Genomic DNA, 20,298 nt, shown 5'->3' with positions numbered 1-20,298 from the left:
AGAGCCTTACACTTTCTAATAATTGTGCTTTTTTCGGTTTAAACTTGAATGCTTGTTTTGTACAGTAAACCTTTAATAATTTCAATTTCAAAGTTGAGGTGAAATTTAATTTCCAATTCAACAATAAATGCCTAAAATCAGTGTTTTAAAAACCGGACCGGACCGGCCGGTCGAACCGGGAATCAGAGGGTGTCCGGTCTGGTTCATACGTTAGATCGGACAAGTTATTGGATCGGAGGGAACCGGAAAAAACCAGAAAAACCGGTGAACCGACATTTTTCCCGAACCGCCGGTTTAATTACACGCCTGTTTTTTTTCCGCCCAAAGGCCAAAACGACGTCGTTTTATTATTATTATTATTATTATTATTATTATTATTATTATTATTATTATTATTAATTAAAAGAAAAGAAGCATAACGCAGATCAATCGCACGCACAGAAGAAGGAAAAAAATAGAAACTTGAAGATTGAAGAATGAATTTTGAAAATAAGAGAAGATGGAAATCGTAATCGCAGTCAGGGGCGTCGCTATATAGATCCTTATATATTATGCACTTTGAACCCTCTAAAATTTTACTTTTGCATCCACCAAAGAGAATAAGAAAACACAGGAGAAGAGAAACAAAGAAGATGCACATTTGCTAAGAAGATTGAGGCAAAAGAGAAGAGGAACCACTGTTACCGCAGTTGCTAGAAAGAAGCATAAGTTAAAGCGGCTGCCATGTTAAAAGGAAAATGATAGAATTTACTATGAAGTACTTTTTTTTTTACACACTATAAAACATTTTTTTTATTATTAAATTTATACTAATAATATATGTATATATTTTTTTATACACACATATATGACGTTTTCTTAGTGTATTCGCTTTATTATAGAACAAATTTATTAGTTATTCAATGAATCTAATTTATATATGGGCTTAACATATTTTTTTTACAAATATATGTGCCTAACTTATAAAGTTTTACAATTGTGTTTTTTTTATAGAACAATTGTGTTTTTTTTTTTAATTTTTAATAATTGAATCAACACTATATTTATTAAAATATTTACTATTTATTTATTTTAATTGTGTTGTTGACGATGTTTAGGATTTGAATTTAAGAATTTGTGACATTATGAGTTTATGAAAATTTCATATTTTTTATGTTTTTTTTTTAATTATATAGAGACCGGTTCAATAACTATATAGAGATCGGTGCGGTTCGACCAGTAACCCAATAGTTCGACCAATGAACCAGTGACCCAGTGCCCTCGCTAGTTCGATGACCGGTCCGATTTTTAAAACACTGTCTAAAATAATTTCAAAATTTTAAAATCAACCCAATTAATCCAATTGATTGTAGGATTGAATGTGAAATAATAGTTCATGAGTGTATTAAATGGCAAATCATTTAGAGTAGAATGCATGAGAGGGAAAAGATTTGAGGAAAGAGAAATACAAATACTATTGCCTTATTTAGATTTATAGATATATCATACCTTTAATAAAAGATAATTTTGTAAACCAACTTTATAATTTTTATTTTCCTTACAATATGAATTATATTTTTTTTTTAACAAAATTAATTACATTTCTTAATATATGTAATACTGTCAAAACAATTTATATTGAGATACGGAGGAAGTAATTCTTAAGACAAACATAATATAAAAGACAATAAGAAAGAAAAAACACAAATATAGAGGAATCTAAATTAAAAACTTTTTTCTTATATTATTTTTATGTTCATCATCTAGTTTTGTTCTCTCAATCCATTTTTCCAATTTCCAATTTCCATTATCTTAAAATCTAAAACCTTCAATCATTCTCAAACCACCACCGTTAATTATCCAATTTTGGTGGAAACAGAAAAACCAAAAACACAAAAAAAAAACACACACACACACACAGACACAAAAATCCGAAGATGCAGCACAACATCCTGGCTTCGATCCGTAGCACGAAAATCACGGATGGTTGTAAAGGCACTCAAGTCTACGCTCTTAACTCCTCCGTCGGCGCCGATCCTCCGATCAACGCCGGCGGTGGAGAATCCATCGGAGACAAATTCTTTCATCATTTACTAGACCGGTCTAAACAATCCGGTCGAATCAAACCGGTTGGTACAAAAACGGCGACACGCGACGTCGTTTTGGAGAGTCTCCTCCCTTATGGCCTTCCTTTGTCGGAGCTTCTAGAACCTTCGATCGAGCCTTATTTGAAGCCTATTGATTTGGTTGAAACCCTTGCCGGCGTGCATCGCCGGATCGTGAGTTCTGGTGAGGATGGGAAATTTGAGGCGTTTTTGGAGCAGTGCTCGGTGTTTAGGGGATTTCCTGATGCTAAATTGTTCCGGCGGAGTCTCCGGTTGGCGCGGCAGCATGCGGTGGATGTGCACTCCAAGGTTGTGATGGCTTCGTGGTTGAGGTATGAGAGGAGAGAGGATGAATTTGATGGATCTTCAGCAATGGATTGTTGTGGAAGAAACCTTGAATGCCCCAAGGCTAGTTTGATCACAGGGTATGATCCTGAATCTGGTTTTGGTCATTGTTCGTGTTTTCGAAAAGATAATGTTATTGTTGACAATGATGATGTTGATGGTGGTGGGAAAATTGAATGCTCAACTTCTTATGGAAATGAGGATGATCGTAGTGGTAGCGGTGATGGTGGTTACCATGATATATCTTTTTGTATAGGTGATAGTGATATTAGGTGTAATAGATACTCAATGGCCTCGCTTTCGAGGCCGTTTATGGCAATGTTATATGGTGGATTTGTTGAGTCTAGGAGGGAGAAGATTAATTTCTCCCTGAATGGTGTATCTGTTGATGTGATGATGGCTGTTGAGGTTTTTAGTAGAACCAAGAGGTTGAGTCTATTTGCAAATAATGTTGTTGTAGAGATGCTTTCTTTTGCGAATAGGTTTTGTTGTGAGGAGATGAAATCTGCTTGTGATGCTCATTTGGCTTCTTTGGTATTCGACATGGATGATGCATTGTTGTTGATTGAGTATGGACTGGAGGAGACTGCGCATCTGGTCGTGGCAGCTTGCTTGCAGGTGTTTCTGAGAGAGCTTCCTAGTTCGATGCACAGTTTGAGTGTTTCGAAATTGTTTTGTAGTGTAGAGGGTAGAGATAGATTGGCCTTGGTAGGGCATGTTTCGTTTTCGCTGTATTGTTTTTTGAGTCAGGTTGCAATGGAGGAAGATATGAAATCTAACACGACTGTGATGCTCTTAGAGAGGTTAGGAGAGTGTGCGGCGAGTGGTTGGCAGAAGCAATTTGCTTATCACCAATTAGGTGTTGTGATGCTTGAAAGAAAAGAATACAAAGATGCACAACAGTGGTTTGAGGCTGCTGTTAAGGAAGGACATATTTATTCTTCAGTGGGTGTTGCAAGGGCCAAGTATAAACGCGGTCACACATATTCAGCATACAAGATGATAAACTCCCTTATTTCTGATCATAAACCTGTTGGTTGGATGTATCAGGAAAGGGCTTTATATTGCATTGGGAAGGAAAAAACGATAGACTTGGTCTCTGCAACTGAATTAGATCCAACTCTTTCATATCCATACAAACACCGAGCTGTGTTTTTGGTGGAGGAGAGTAAGATTGAAGCTGCCATTTCAGAAATCAATAAAATAATTGGTTTCAAGATTTCTACTGACTGCCTTGAACTGAGAGCTTGGTTCTTGATTGCCATGAAGGATTATGAAGGAGCCCTTAGGGATGTCAGGGCAATTTTGACATTGGATCCAAATTATAAGATGTTCTATGGGAAAATGCAAGGCGATCGCTTGGTAGAACTCCTCCGCCCTGTTGCTCAGCAGTGGAACCAGGCTGATTGCTGGATGCAATTGTATGACAATTGGTCTTCCGTTGATGATATTGGTTCTTTGGCTGTTGTACACCAGATGTTGGAGAACAACCCGGGGAAAAGCATTTTACGCTTTCGGCAATCTCTACTCCTTTTAAGGTGCCTGTAAGCTTTACATTAACTCATTTTCTTCTTAATGTTGAGTCCCACAAAATTCTCGCTGAATGTAATTATTTTCTATTAGTTGTTACTTGTTTTATTCTGCTCATTCATTAATTATGAGGGTGATTTAAATATAGCTAGATCGGTTTTCATTATTCATTTCTGTTTAAACTGATCTGAACTGTGAACATATTTCTGTATCCATGAAACCCTCGTCTATATTTACTACTATATTGATTAGTTTGTTGAGACTTGAGACTTAGTACTATGTTATATAATTAAGAAATTGTAGCACGGCCTACATCAAATTAGACAGTAAAAAGTTGATGTGGAACACTTTTTCGTTGCCACTTGCATGTTTCAGTTGATGCTATCATTTTCCGTTTGTACTTTTAGATTAAGCTATCTCCTCCTGTTTATTTTTTCTTCATTAGACTTCATATGAGTATAAAGGATGAAGAATTATATTGGACAAAATAGGCTAAAAAGGAAAAATAGAATCAGTTTGTCTTTTGTTGGTGTGAATTGAGAATTTTGAAAGTATACATGAAGGAATTCTCAATCAATGACCATTTCATTCATTTTGATGGGCGCTGTGGAGAGAAAGTCTGAAATGAAGTAACAGGTTGGCAGGGAGGGGACCAAGTCCAAGTCATTCACGGACCAAAAGTCTTGTTTGTTTATAGGAAGAAGGGTGAGAAAGAATAGGAAAGAGAGTGGTAGCTGAGTTGTCAAGCTGATTACAGACATGGGAAGAGGCTAAATCTACATCTGTGAGAGGGTAATATGTGGAGAGTGGAGTGATAGGGTGCTAGTCAGTTATTAAGTATTAAGTTTTCTTGGCTTTTCAGCTGAGCAGTGTGTTTTAAGCATTTGTCTAACGAGATAGGTCTTTTGGTGGCATAAGATACCCTTCTGTAAATTTTCCTTTATAGGAAAAGAATACCCATGGTATTTTCTTACATTGGGTTTTCATCACATTTCATATTCCGTTTTCTCTTTGTTGCTACTGTCTAGTAAACTAGGTTAGGGGATATCTCCCGTTTCTGAAGCCTGTGTATCTTCCTGTGGTTAAAAGGTTTAATAACTATAATGAGTTCTTCTAAACATTACTTACTTCAACATCCCTTATATTATTTTTTCAAAAAAACATCCCTTATATTAAGAAATTGACTTGTTGAACTCGTATTCCACGGTATAAACACTGCAGTATATGGAGAAATTACAAAATTTGCGGCCTTTAAAAAGCACTTACAATTTATACTGTGACATCATGTTTGAGTTGTTATTGTGTCCTGCTGTCCTCTCTAACTCCATGGAAGCTAATATTTGTTTTGGAAGACAATCAGAATCAGATGATGTGGATGTATATTTTCACCTGTTTTCTACCTTCCAGTATCCACCATTTATATAACACACTATGCATTTATGCAATGAACTCTTCCTAATATTTGATTATTGTTCACATAGAATTAGTGTTTTTCCTCCATTACTTTTAATGCCTGAGCATGACCCTGACCAATTTTGGAATTGATGTTCCTAAATCTTTCAGGTTAAATTGTCAAAAGGTAGCCATGCGTAGTTTGCGTCTGGCTAGAAATCATTCTTCTTCAACACATGAAAGACTTATCTATGAAGGATGGATATTGTATGACACTGGCCATCGTGAAGAAGCTATAGCAAAGGCCGACGAGTCAATTTCTATTCAAAGGTCATTTGAAGCTTTCTTTCTAAAAGCTTATGCTTTAGCTGACTCATGTCTTGATTCCGAGTCTTCAAAGAATGTGATTGATCTCTTGGAGGAAGCTCTTAGATGCCCTTCAGATGGTCTTCGGAAGGGACAAGTGAGTCTTATATGGTATTGAGATTAAACATATAAACTTGATTTTGGTGCTGAAATAACAAATTTATTTTGTCATTCAACATTGTAGGCACTAAATAATTTAGGGAGTATTTATGTTGATTGTGAAAAGCTAGACCTTGCTGCTGACTGCTACAAGCATGCACTTAACATCAAGCATACACGAGCACATCAGGGGTTAGCACGTGTATACCATCTTCAGAATCAGCCCAAAGCAGCATATGATGAGATGACAAAGTTAATAGAAAAGGCCAAGAATAACGCATCAGCATATGAGAAGCGGTCAGAATATTGTGATCGTGACATGGCAAAGGGAGATCTTAGTTTGGCAACACAGTTGGATCCTCTAAGAACATATCCCTATAGATATAGGGCGGCAGGTAATTTTGATACAACCAGTTACTCCTCATTTACTTGTTTATGTACCCTAAGTCAACTTATTTAAGTTGGCAGCATACGTGAGTGATGAAATTTCCTCTAATTCAATTGGAATATTGCGTCTACGTCAACTTCAATCCACGATCTTTGTCTAAACTTTAGTAGCATTAGTATTACGTTAAACTCCTCTAAGCATCATGTTGGATAGCTGGTCATATACAAGGACACTGTCTGAGGACCTATCCACTTAACCACGGGTTTGCAGGTCAAACCTCTTTACCCTCATAAAAATAATAAAAGATATTTGTTTAGTTATATATTAGAGTAAAAAAAGTGAATGTAAGCAAAGAAAATATAACATAAGAATTTAAAAATTTATGCAGCCTGACCTGCAAACTGGCCTGTTGTAATCATACACTTATGTGGGCTTATTAAACGTATACCAGGATATGTATGTGGGCCCCTGCGTATCAATGCGGTTACCCGCATTTCCACTCATTTCTTCTTTTCTTGTTTAGGCTTGCCTTTATTGGGACGGTCAAAACTAGTAAGCCATGCTGGAATCATCTTGAATTTTCTCCTGCTGAAATGTATATTATCTTTTTGTGTGTCCTGATTCTTCAGCAGATGTCTTGTATGACCTGCTCACTCCTTTGCATCAGGACAGTCTGGTTTAAATACTCACCTCTTACTGGGTTAAAAATTATGGGAAATACTATGTAGAGCTTGTATATTTATCGAGTACAAAATGAGCTTTAGGTTTTGCTTTAAGTATTAAAGCCTTAACAAATAAAATATCAGTTCAGAATTTCTGATAATTTGTGTTGGTAACACGCCTTGAGAAGCTTCGGGCTAGTGTTTCTCTTCACAAGCAGTCATTTAAGAAGTGAGATAGGAAATGAATCAATATGAGTTTGATCCTATTCTTTTCTGATAGCCTAATTTATTATAAAATCCTTTATTTTCTCTGCTTTTACTGTCTTGTAATTTGAGATTAGTTCATGCAGAAATACTGTGTTTGCCATAAGCATTTTGACATACAGTGTGATCATGATTTAGTCTTGAAACCCTTGCTATATAAGTCTTGGTGTCACAAAACTTCTGAAGCTCTGACATGGTGTCTCTTTCTATTAGTTTTAATGGACGATCGCAAGGAAGCTGACGCAATTGCAGAGCTTTCAAGGGCCATCAACTTCAAGCCAGAACTGCAACTGTTACATCTTCGAGCAGCATTTTATGATTCAATGGGTGATTTTGTTTCTACTGTCCGAGACTGTGAAGCGGCCCTTTGTCTTGATCCTAGCCATGCTGAGATGTTAGAGCTTTGTAATAAAGCCCGGGAGCAAGTTACTGATGTAAAATGAGAGAGAATCAGAAGTCAACAATCATGTTCTCTGTGTTCCTTATATTGGGACAGGCCTAACCATCGGTGCTATTTATCTATTGGATGTTGTATGCATCTTTCAGGCTGATCTTCGAAGAAGGGAAAAGATGGGTTAGGAAAATAATCTTGATTGAAACTGAAGGGAAAGTAGAGGAGTAGAATAGCTTGTAAATATATGTAATGAATTATGGTCTTGTCATCTCTGCTATTCTCCAATCTGCCTTGGCTGCGAGAATAGCCATAAGTTACCACAGTTTTAGACTAAACTTGTACATGATAGTCAATTTGTTATGCAACAGTTTTAGATATTTGCAACTATATTATTGGCTAGGCAATTCTACAATGTAAGTTGTTATAGTATTTTCACTCTTTTCGATTTGTTGTATAAACACAGTTTTCCCTTTCAATCGCCATTGTACTTTTGATCAGCTCTCTTTGGATACCTATATCCGATTACAGCTATGAGAATTTTCATCTGTGCAATTCATCAACTAGTTTGTGTGTTGTTTCTTACCCCTCCTCCTTATATTACTTTTTTGTGGATTATTTACTCAGTCTTGAAGCATTACATAGCTATAACTTGACACGGGCACATACCCTTCCCTTTTTTACCTACTTTATATCTTATTTATGTAACTTGTAACACCTGGCTTCTTGTTACTCTTCCCACCTGGAAGAGCCTTTTGAATCCATCCGTGACCATTTTAATGTAAGATTTCGGTTTTTATGATTTCCACAAGATATCCATACTTTAATCTGCTTTTATTTATTCCCTTTCAACTGAGCAGATGCCGTACGTAGTCTCTAAGGACCTTTGTCAAGTAATTACTTATTTCAGATACTCATTCCAGTTATAGAAGCTACCAAATATGGAAGAAGAAGAAAATATGGTGATCATGGATTTGATATGCCCTAGAAAGTTAAACTTCAATGCTCCTCTTTTGTCAACAAAGCGTCTCAGTTATTCAGATCTTCCGGTTTCATCTAGCTTGTCGAATTCACTTGATACAGTGGAAAATACTAGAGTTCCATTTTCATGGGAACAATCCCCCGGCAAGCCAAAGGACTTGGAGAGGCGTGATAGCATCGGCGATGGAGACACCCCTCGGCCGAGACTTCCTCCTTGCCTCTGGCGTCCACTCAAAGTAGCTGTTGAACCTGTTGTAGATATTGGTGTTATTGCCTTTGATAAAGACGATGGTTGTGATGGTGATAACGACGATGACAACAGAAAGACTGATGTTTTCTCGGATGCATTCGATGTTTTATCTCTATCAGAAACATTTGACATTATCCAACAATCAGAGACAGCAGTTCATAGTCATATCAATGATGGTTTGCGATTAAAGCTTGAAGAGTCTAATGGTGATCAATCTCCAACTTACATGATTAACCGCTTTCTTCCTGACGCCAATGCGTTGGCTGCATCATCTGTTTTACATTTTTCCAATGATTTCAACAAGAACGTCTGTGATCCCAGAAATCATGAGGTTTGTCTCGCAGGTTCAGATAGAAATTCTTGTGCTTCTTCTTCTCCAAAAGGTTGTGGCTTGGGACTTCTCTTCTCTTGGGGTATGAAGCATAAGTTTTGTTCTATAAAAAGCCCTGTTCTGCCATGCTCTACAAATGCAGAGAAGTATCATCATAGTTCAAAGCATAAGAAACATTGTTCACCGGTCCACAAAAACCATGTACTGGTGTGAAAGATGGTATTTGACAAATAAAACAATATTTTTTTTTACCTTGTTATAGATACGAACTTTTCACTGGTTTAAAAGGTATAAATTTCTTATCACTTGGACCAATATATTATTGGTAGCTTCTTTGGATTAGCTTATTTTTGAGCTTATGCAAATAACTTATGCAATTTTTATGTATTATTATAAGTTTGTCAAGGTAGTTTATAATAAAATAGCTTATAAAAATACAATTTTCAATAGTATGAACTTATAAAAAAACATAAAACCTAATTTATATTGCATAAGCTGTTTGCGTAAGTTTGATAAAAAGAAAAAGTTGTTTACATAAGTTCAAAAATAAGCTAATCCAAACAGGCCCGATATTATGTTTGATATAACTTTGTTGTTTTAATACCTACTTAGTTTGTTTTTGTTGTATGCCGCAGTTTAATAATGGGATAAACCTTTTATTCATGATCAAATTTTTGTGATTGTTCTTGAATGTTAGCAAGAATATAAACTAAGTTACTTTATTCAAGTTTGATTTTTTTTTGTCAAGTAGCCTAGTGGCTAGAAAATCCACCTTAAAGATGAATAAGTGGAGTGTCTCAGGTTCGAACCCGGACTCTTGCACATATAATAAGATGTCCCTACTAACTCTCAATGTTTATATATTTGAAAACCAACCAATCGTTAGTTGGTTTAGCGCTGATTGACGCTGAACTTGGTAGGAAGGACCACAATTCAATCCCCCCGCAACTGCGATCGGGAGGGTAATGATCCGGCGATCCATTGTTTCCATCTTCATTTAAGTTTCCATATTGTAACTTAGTTTGTTATTAACTTTATAATTTTTTTTGATTACATGTTAAACCAATGTGTACCTATTTATACAAATTCAAGCATACTTTTAATTTAATGAAATATGGAAATAATTATCTTCAAATTTTATTATTGATATTTTTTTTTTACATTAAATACTCCCTTTAGTCCTTATTATAAGAAAAAGTTGATTTTTAAATACATTGAAAAATAAATGTATCTAGTCTATAATATAGTTTAGATACATCAATTTTTCAATGTATCTGAAAAGTGAATTTCTTCTTATATTAAGGACATGAGGTAGTAATATTTTGGTTTGACTTGTAATAATGATCTATTTATGGTTTGACTTGTAATAATGACCTATCTTTTACTCTCTCTCCAATCCTTTTTATAAAATTAATTTTTTTTTTGTCCTTATAAAAAAGGAAAAATAAAAAAATATATACAAAAATCGGGGACATAAACCTAACTTAGTGTGTACTATATTAAATTTCTCTATTAAACATGTACCCGTGCCAAGCACGGGGGCAAAACTTTAAAAATTTACTTATTTTTGTTTACAACATAAATAAAAATTATGATGAATAGAGTAACAAAATACGCATGATAAAAAATAATGGTCGATTTTTAGAAAATCAAATAACTCATAATTTCTTTTCGTGATATCTAAACTAATGGTCAAATTTTAGGAAATCAAACTTACGATTTATTGACACCATTAACAAAAATATATCATCAAACGGTGAATCTCATTTAAAGTAATAACGGATTTGTGCTACATGAGCTCACACATCTCGATGCATCTTCGCATAATATCGATGAAAGTTATTTTTATATCACTGTAGTTGGTTGTGTATACCACTTATACATAATCCACCTTAACAAAATATAAATGTTTTCTTATAAAAAAAACGATTCAACAGGAGAAATAAATAAAACAATTGTCAACACTATTTGAAACTTCAACATATTATTTTGAAGCGTGTTTCATAATAGTCATCTGTTATTCATAATAGTCATCTGTTTCATAATATTTTCATATATATTTGGTCAATTGAATTAAGCTCAAAATGACATTATTGATAATCATGAAAATTAATTATCACGACATAATTTTCATAATATATTTTCTTATATTAACTTTATTAAAGATCTATTTATATAAAAAAAAACTTTATTAAAGATCTCTATTAAATATTATAAATATGTGTTACATTAAATAATTATAGATATAATAAAATAAAGCCTTAAATTAAATATTATTAAGAAACTTACTTAATAACGTCTGTTTTTATAGCTCAGATGGTAGGTATATCACTTCAGGGTTCCGCTAACATGTGCTCTAAAGGTACATCTTAAGGTGTATTTAATTAACTAGTATTTTACTTAATAATCAATTTTATTAATTAAAAGATATGATTCACAATATTTATTAATTATTTAAATCAATTTAAAATGCAAATTATGACACTCTTACTAAAATCATGATGATGATACACGCGCCATTGCTAATTATATGCATCTTTATAATAAAAAAAATTATATGTATTTCAGATATGGTTTCCAAGACAAGGTCTAACAATTACATATGTCAAAGAAGTTTTTTTTTTCCTCCTATTCCTATCTATTATTTTCTATTAAACACTAGACTATTTTTATATATCATTCCTTCATCCATGATATATATTATATATTTTTTTGTCAACATATTTTATTATTATTCTCTTATGATCCCAAGTTAAACCAATCTTCATTCATGATATTATTCTCTAAATAAAATTTTTGTCGTCATTCGTTGAGAGGGATATTCAATTGACATTCGTTTAGAGCTTTAATTTTATTTTGTATAATCATAATTAACGTGTCACTGTATTAAGGAACTTCACAACGTGGATGCATACTAGTAGCTACACTATTTCATGTGACTACAATACATGAAATAAGGGAATTTCTAATGAGTTGGTACGTAATTGTGTTGGAAAGACATGAATTATTAACTAATCAAAATTTTGTTATTATTATAATTATAATATGAAAAATTGAGATCATTAGGTAAATTGGGGAACCTACCTACTCATCTCATCGAATATGCCAGAAAGGAATCGGAATTTATTGGCAACCTTGTGGAGCAAAACTCTTAATATCATAATATGTAGGAAAGTGATTTTGGTTAGCTTCGCATTCCTATCATATTATTTTAATTAAAAAAAAATATGAAAAACAATTTTTACTTTTATTTTAATCATCCTAAATACGGCGATAACCCAATAATTTTGCGCTTTTTCTTATCAAGTATTTTAGGGATCAGTTTGTTTGAGTTTTAAAAAAATAGATTTTTTCGTTATATTTTTTAAAATAGATTTTTAAAATCGTTTTTCAAAATATTACAAGTTTTTTTATATTCGTTTTTTCTAAATTAAAACACTAATTTTGACATCATATAACATAATGATTTTTATTGAAGATCAAAACATAGTTAAAATCACAATTTTTTCAAAAAGTTGTATTTTAAAAATGATTTTTATGAAAATCTATTTGAAATAGCTTCAAAATTAAGTGATTTTTTTGAAATTTTGATATCCAATTTTTTTTCAATAAAATGATCAAATACCTAAAATAACATTTTAAGAATAACTATTCAAACCAAATTTTCATTTTAAACTTTTATAAAAAAAATTCTTTGCAAATTGTTTTTACACAAAATTATGTAATACTACAAGAATCTATTTTAAAAAAATCTATAAGAAACAGACCCTTAATGCATGGCTTCAATTTTTTTTGTCAAGTAACCTAGTGGATAGACTCACATATTTTAATATTGAACATATAAAAAAAATAATATTTAAATGTGAAGAAATGTGGAATCCGGGGTTCGAATCCCGACCACTCCAATAATATCCCTGGTGGCTACCATTTGAGCTACACTTATGGGACAACTTGAAATTTATCTATTGGAATGTATCGGTGGAAAATTTAGGATTCAAATCTTGGTCTTACATATAAAATGCAATATTCATACTAATTAAATTAGGGTTATGGGGACGGTATTTTTCTTTTTTTGATTAGTGAATTTATATATTTTTTATGATAATTTTTTTTGAATATTCTATTATATATATATATAGATCCTTTTTTTGATTTGAATATTCTATTTTTTTGAAAATTTAGTGAATATATATATAGATCCTTGAAATTAGATAGGATCACATGAAACATAATTTTTTTGTTTAAATACTTTTTCCTGACTATTTTCATTGATGGGTTAGGCCAACACATGTCCCCGGTTGAGTATCGTACCATCCTTATGTACCACCTCATGACTTCGTTATTTTCGAAGAATGAGGTTTGCCCTGTTTGTCGTAAAGCATGCCTCAACACTTTTGGGGAGCATGCAACTCATTGTAGGAAGCTCTCAAACTTCAAATACAGTCATGACATGGTCAGAGACGTACTTGCTTTTTGATATTTTTAGGCGTGCGGAAATTTCTGTGAAGAAAGAGGCACTAGTGAACTTGTAGACTGACCCACAAGAAGGGAGATCGACTCGCCGCCCAACGGATGTTCTGGTGTATGGATGGGTAGGTGGGAAACATGTTTGTGTCGATTTGACCAGAGTTTCCCCACTTCTGAGATTGGGGGTCAGAGATTTTACTATGGGACGGACAACCTTCAAAGTTGCTTCAAGCAAAATAATCAAACATAAGAAAGCGTATTGATGTATATGGATGGGTAGGTGGGAAACATGAGATTTTACTGTGTAATATATATAATAAGAGTTATTTTACCTATCCTAATTTTTTTTGGATATTTATATAGTTCAAACTTCAAAGATGAACTTTATTTTAGTAAAAAAAAAAGATGAACTTTATAATTATATAAAATAGACATAAATGCAATATTTTATTAAAATATTTAAAGCGAGTTCTTATTTAAAGCGAGTTCTTCTTTCCAATTATTTATATTTAAAGCGAGTTCTTATTACTCACTCCGTTTCAAAGTGTACATAAGTCGTTTTGACTATATTATACAAATTAAGAAATGTGATTAATGTTGTATGGAAAAGAGAAATTATGAGTTAGTTTACAAAATTGTCCTTCATTAATGGTGTGGGAAAAATAAATTGAAGAATTGAAAGAAGAAAGAGAAATAAATAGTTAAGGGTATAATAGGAAAAAGAGCATTAAATGATTTATTGATAATGTAAAGTGAGTTATAATTTGGTACAATTATTTTTCTCAAAGTGACTTAAATTTTGGAACGGACGGAGTATATAATAGACTCTTCCTTCAAATAATTAACTATTTTTACTTTTTTTTTTATTAAAACACAAAGTTGTTCATGGCAGTGATAATATGGGTGTCCTTGCCTCAACTTGAAGGGTGAGATATAACTAAAGTTCGTAACACCACTTGTAGTGGAGAGAATTCTTGCAACACCACTTGTTGTCTCGGTCAAAGTGGTATGGGAGGAGAAAAAAATAGGTGTTATTCCATGAAATCCAGTTATAAGTTAACTATGCATTGTATTATACGTAGTAACAAGGATCATGTTACTATGGTGCATTTGGCATGACCATAATGATAAAATTTAGAATGACAATGTCCAAGTGTCGAGCTAAATCGGAAGACAGACCTTCGATGCTTGGAATAATTGGTATTCAGCTCATCTAGTTCAGTGCAACAGTGTGAGTATGGTTGAAGAACCAGGTATGTTAATTAAGATGGGAAAAACCAGCTCCAGGTTGGGTAAAATGCAACGTTGATGTTGCTTTCGTTATTGGCTCTGGGACAACCTCATTGAAATTGTGTTTTCATGATCGTAATGGCCAGTTCATGGCCGGTATGACACAACGACAACAATCTGTGATTTCAACTTTAAACGGAGAAGCATGGTCAATACTTCGAAGTTGTTGGTTGATGCTATTCACATGAAGCGTAGAGACAATTCTGAGTTTCTTTCAATTGTTGATCATGATATTGTTATTTTTATGTCGTCTTTCTAAATTTTGAGGTTATGTTTGTTAGGCAAGCGAATTCCATTGTTCATACTCTTGCTAAAATAGTCAAATCTTGAACTAATTTTCACAAATTTGAGATTATTTTCTTATGTACGTATTGAACATTTAGTAATTATACATTAAGGGCCCGTTTGACCTACATTTTTTTAGGTGTAGAAGCTCTTTTAATCATAAAGCTAGAAATAATAGCTTTTTAACTAAAGTTAAAATTGTTTGATAAATCTTAATTTTTTTTATAAAAAAAAAAGTTAAAAGTTGTTATTTTTTATTATAATAGGATGAAAAGATATATTTGATAATATATTATTATTTTTTCTAAAATATAGAAACTTTTTTTTTTTTACCATAACTTTTAGAAATTATTAGAGCTGTAAAAAGGGCCTTAAGGGGTCGGCCCTTTAAGGGGCGGACCCACTTATTCCTGATTATTAATTTTATTTCTTCAATCAGCACTGTCCACGATCGGCACCCTAAAAAAACTGTGTTTAAAATTTAAATAAAATTAATAATCAGGAATAAGTGGGTCCGCCCCTTAAAGGGCCGGCCCCTTAAGGCCCTTTTTACAGCTCTAGAAATTATTGTCTGGCCTAACTTCTTACTTTTAAGTAAAAGGAAGAAGAAAAAAAGATAGGCCAAATGGACACTTATTAAGTATGTTTAACTAAAAAAAAAAACACACAAAGTTGTTCGAAATAGCAGTAAGATCGGAGTTTTTCCCTCATTTTGTATAAAAAATGAAGAAAAAACAGAAATGGTAGTAAGATATTTAAATCCATACCACCTTCTTCAACCTTTATGTTAACTCTTATTTTAAATCATCTATTCATTTTATCATGACTAGTCTAATTTGAATCATATAAATAATTGAAAATAACATTAAGAAAGTTTTGTCACTTCATATGAACTTATCCCCCGGCCAATGTCACCTAATTCATCAATTCGGTATTTTGTGCATGAATTTTATAGAATTAGTATTCCTTAAATATTATATATTAAATAAAATAATATTATACTATATATATTTAGGAATAATGTGAGAATGTGGTTAAAAAAGTCTTTCAATTTGTGACGAGAAAGAGCATTTTATAGGATTAGATTGAAAATGTCTCATATGAGACTTAAAGTATTTTGAAAGAAGATCAAATACTCATGCTTGCAGAATAATTTTCTATATTATAATTAACTATTAAAAATTAACAGAATATATTGATTAAAAATGTAAAACCAAAAAAATTCAATCAATGTTTTAAATTCTTCTAAAAAATATAATAAATATATTTTGATAGCATGCAATATGAATTTAGTTAAATTAGTACCTAAAACCCTTATTTTCATTTTTTCTCATGTAACCCAAAACAAATACCTACAACGACTCTTTCAATAAATTAATTAATTAAGCAAACTATTCATTGTGAGGAATTCTTTTCATGCTATCATATCAAATGTCTCATATGAGACTTAAAGAGATGTATTTTGAAAGTAGATAATATACTTATGCTTGCAGAATAATTTTCTATACTAAAATTAACTATTAAAAATTTAACAAAATAAAAGATATTGATTAAAAATTTAAAACTCAAAAATTCAATCAATGTTTGAAATTATTTAAAAAAATATAATAAATATATTTTGATAGAATGGAATGAATTTAGTTAATTTTTTTTTCTCTCATGTAACCCAAAACAAATACTCCCTCTGTCCTATAATATAAAGAAAAATTGGTTAAAGAAAATTGATATATTTAGTTAAAAATTTGGACTAAATACATCAACTTTGGTTGACCAATTTCCCCTTATACTTTGGAACGGAGGGAGTACCTAGCTAGCTACAACTCTTTCGATAAATTAATTAATTAATTAATTAAACAAACTATATATTCATTGTGAGAAATTCTTTTCAATTATCAAATACTTCCAAGATAGCATTAAAATGACATTTGAAAAAGAAAATTAAAAAATAATTAGATAGCTTGTAACTTTGGTGTCTATTTTTATCTTTACATTGTTTCTATAACATTTTCCTTATTATAAATAGTCAAACACAACAACAGATCAAATCCCTCACCATTTCTCTCTTTTGTGTGCAAAAAAAAAATCCATTTAAAGAATTATGAATCAGCAAGAAATTCTTCACTCTCCATGGCCATTAACTTATGTACAAATAGACTCATCAATCTTTGATAATCATCATCAAACCATGGTACATCTTGGTCACTATGATCCATATGGCATCATCATGGATGACCATGTTGATGATTATGGTTCATATGGCATGATCATGGATGATGACCATGTTGATGTTGACTATGTTCCATATGGCATCATCATGAATGACCATGTTGATGATTATGAATTCAATACTCTACTAAGCACTTCAGAGAATAGTAATCTCTCGGAAATTTCCATGTTCACCAATGATCATGTCCAATTTCCAATTGATGAATCAGAAATCTTGGAACTTTCATCACTCATGGAATTAGAATCTTTTGATTCAATTTCATGTCCTCAAATTGTTGATATTCATGAATATGAATACCGAGAAGAAAGCGAAGGGAGCTTCCCTTCACAAAATTTTCCCTGTAACCTCGAGGAACAAAGTTCAAATCTCATCAGAGACAGTTGCGAAATGAACATTGGTACTACTACTACTATAACTAATGATAATTTCGCGTCACAAAATTTCCAATATGATTCATGGAGTCCAACACAATCAATGAAATCAGATTTTTCCTCAATTCAACAATCACTTATTCTTCCCCAACAAAACATGGAAATTGAAAATCAAGTGAGTCTTCCACACTTGATGGAAGCACATGGAGAAGCTTTAGAGAAAGGACAAAAAGCACTAGCAGAAGTTAATTTGAAGTGTATAAGCCAAAAAGTTACTCCAATGGGTGATTCTTTTGAAACACTTGCATTTTATTTGTCTCAAGAGGTTACAAATCATGGTGAATATCTCAAAGGCGAGGCTCAAAAGAACTTCGATTCTTCTTTCAAAGCACTCTATCAAGGGAATTTAGTTGGAAAAGTTGCTCATTTTGCAGCTATTTCAGCAATTCTTGAGGCTGCTATGTTAGAAGATTGTGATGAAATCCACATAATTGATTTTTGTATTGGAAATGGTGTTCAATGGCCTTCTTTATTGGAGTCTGCTTCAAGAATAAACAAAAGATTGAAATTGACATCAATTAAATCGAGTCACGATGAAAATTCTGAATGTGTTTGGAATTTTGAGGATACTAAAAGGGAACTTTGTGAGTATGCGAAATCATGTGGTTTGAACTTGATGGTAGAGGAAAAGGGATTAGAGGAATTGGTTAGTGAGATCAAAATAATGAACAAACGCGGTGCGAGGAAAGTGTTTTTAGCCTTTAATTTGATGATTGGTCTTCCTCACATGGGAATGGTAAGAAACAGAAGAAAAAATGCTTTGGAATTTTTGAAAGTAGCTGAGGATTTGATCAAGAATTGTGGAAGCAAGGGAATGATTACATTTGGCGATGGCGATGTATTTGAGAAACTGAAAAACAGTTTAAATTTTAAGTCATTTTTTGAAGGGAATTTGGTGCATTATAAGGCTTTGTTGGAATCAATTGAATCACAATTTTCAGAAAAATTCTCAAAAGCAAGAATTGCATGTGAAGTGCTTTTTGTTGCACCTTGTATATCTTCTTGTGATTGGTTACAAACATGGGAAGAGATGAAAAGTGATGGTGATTTTCAAGCTGAGATTAGCTTAGAAAGTGGATGTTTGAGCAAAAATGTTTTGATGGAAGTAAAAGAAGTGTTGAGAGGGTGTGAAAGTTCTTATCAAGCTAGAATTGAAGGAGGAAATGAGAATGAACTTGTTGTGGAATGGAAAGGAACTCAATTATTAAGATTTTCCATTTGGAAAAACTAAAACTAAAACTAAAGGCAGGAAGTTAGGAGTGTACACAGTACTTTTTTAGATATTTTAAGTGTTCCATATTATAATTTGATTTGTATAAAGATTCTTGCACAATATGTATAAAGAAAATATGTACATCTTAACATATTTTAATCACAATTTTAAGATAATCATCTTCCTTTGTCATCAAGCAGCATCACCATATATACTTCCCAAGCTGTTTGCATCACATATGAAATTGGAGAAAAAATGTTCATTGTATTATTCAACTCAAATTGAAGTTATTACATGATACAATCTTTATACAATGATCAACATCATAACTAACTATCTAAGCAAGTGTTAAGTCAGCATAACTACTTCCTAAGAGCTAATTAACTTTGACAATTAAGATAGCTCACTAGTTTCATAGTTACTTGCATGACAAGTAATTCACACTAACTTCTAATTTAAGCTAATTTCAGCTAAATGCTTCAATACTCCCCCTCAAGCTGAGGTTTATATATGTCTAGAAATCCAAGTTCATCAAACATGCTTGCAATCTTTCTCTAACCACATGAAAATCTATATCTGTGTTTTCTCCTCTCATGGAACACAGGATTAATTAGAAGCAACGTGCAAAACACTTTGACTGTTACAGTAAGAAGCTAATTCTTTAGCACAAGAAGAGCTATTACAATTCACATGTGGCAGGGGCTAGGTCCCTCAGCAACCGCATCGCACCACAATCGCGGTGTTATTTTCATTGACGTGTACGGTCGCGCCGTAACTACATCAGAAGCCGCATCAGACGATTTCGGTCATGTTCTTCAAAATTTCTCACCAAAAAATAAAATATATGAACCTCAAATCATAATCTGCATCAAATCAAATGAAAAATCTTACTTCAAACCAGTGTTTATGGAATAAACTAAGACTCTGCAATTGTAGATAAATAGCGCACTGACATAGTTGTGTCATTTTATATATTTTGTGAAATTTCAAAATGATTTAGCACCGCAACAATCGCAACTGGTAATTATGTAGGAATGCTTGATGGCTTGCATCCCAAGTCCCAACCCAAGTCACCTGTCTCAGTCAAAAGATTCAAACAGTATTGCCTCTGGTTTAGTGTGATTTCTCTCTTTGATTGTGCTACTTCAACGCTTGAGAAATATTTGAGAATTTCCAAATAATTGGTAAACTAAAATTATTAATACACACTTGATAAACTTATATATAATTAAAATTATTTATTAAAATTAAAAAGTTTAAACCCCGATTTAGGATCACGGCTACGCCACTAGTCCACTTACA

The 20,298-nt window shown here is 32.6% G+C and overlaps 3 protein-coding genes across 3 annotated transcripts; all 3 read left to right on the top strand.

Moving 5' to 3' along the window:
• The first annotated feature begins 1,642 nt into the window (after positions 1-1,642).
• On the top strand, positions 1,643-8,021 carry LOC123889033 (ethylene-overproduction protein 1-like). Its single transcript, XM_045938207.1, has 4 exons — positions 1,643-3,967; positions 5,523-5,814; positions 5,902-6,211; positions 7,344-8,021. Exons 1-4 carry the CDS (start codon positions 1,917-1,919, stop codon positions 7,571-7,573), a joined length of 2,883 nt encoding a protein of 960 aa, XP_045794163.1. The 5' UTR covers positions 1,643-1,916; the 3' UTR covers positions 7,574-8,021.
• A 441-nt stretch (positions 8,022-8,462) lies between these two features.
• LOC123891956 lies at positions 8,463-9,296 on the top strand. Its single transcript, XM_045941818.1, has one exon. It carries the CDS (start codon positions 8,463-8,465, stop codon positions 9,294-9,296), a length of 834 nt encoding a protein of 277 aa, XP_045797774.1.
• A 7,864-nt stretch (positions 9,297-17,160) lies between these two features.
• Positions 17,161-19,172, top strand: LOC123889894 (protein NODULATION SIGNALING PATHWAY 2-like). Its single transcript, XM_045939402.1, has one exon. The coding sequence runs from the start codon at positions 17,224-17,226 to the stop codon at positions 19,012-19,014; it is 1,791 nt and encodes a 596-aa protein (XP_045795358.1). The 5' UTR covers positions 17,161-17,223; the 3' UTR covers positions 19,015-19,172.
• Positions 19,173-20,298: the final 1,126 nt, after the last annotated feature.

Source organism: Trifolium pratense, linkage group LG6, assembly GCF_020283565.1.
Source record: "Trifolium pratense cultivar HEN17-A07 linkage group LG6, ARS_RC_1.1, whole genome shotgun sequence".
In the NCBI taxonomy this organism is placed as follows: domain Eukaryota; kingdom Viridiplantae; phylum Streptophyta; class Magnoliopsida; order Fabales; family Fabaceae; genus Trifolium; species Trifolium pratense.
This window is presented reverse-complemented; position numbering and strand designations above follow the sequence as displayed.

Bases quoted from the DNA above. Each gene is read 5' to 3' on its own strand.
- LOC123889033 (XM_045938207.1), top strand. From the start codon at position 1,917: ATGCAGCACAACATCCTGGCTTCGATCCGTAGCACGAAAATCACGGAT. The intron at 5,815-5,901 runs GTGAGTCTTATA...TCAACATTGTAG, and splicing joins ATGGTCTTCGGAAGGGACAA to GCACTAAATAATTTAGGGAG. The intron at 6,212-7,343 runs GTAATTTTGATA...TCTTTCTATTAG, and splicing joins CTATAGATATAGGGCGGCAG to TTTTAATGGACGATCGCAAG.
- LOC123891956 (XM_045941818.1), top strand. From the start codon at position 8,463: ATGGAAGAAGAAGAAAATATGGTGATCATGGATTTGATATGCCCTAGA.
- LOC123889894 (XM_045939402.1), top strand. From the start codon at position 17,224: ATGAATCAGCAAGAAATTCTTCACTCTCCATGGCCATTAACTTATGTA.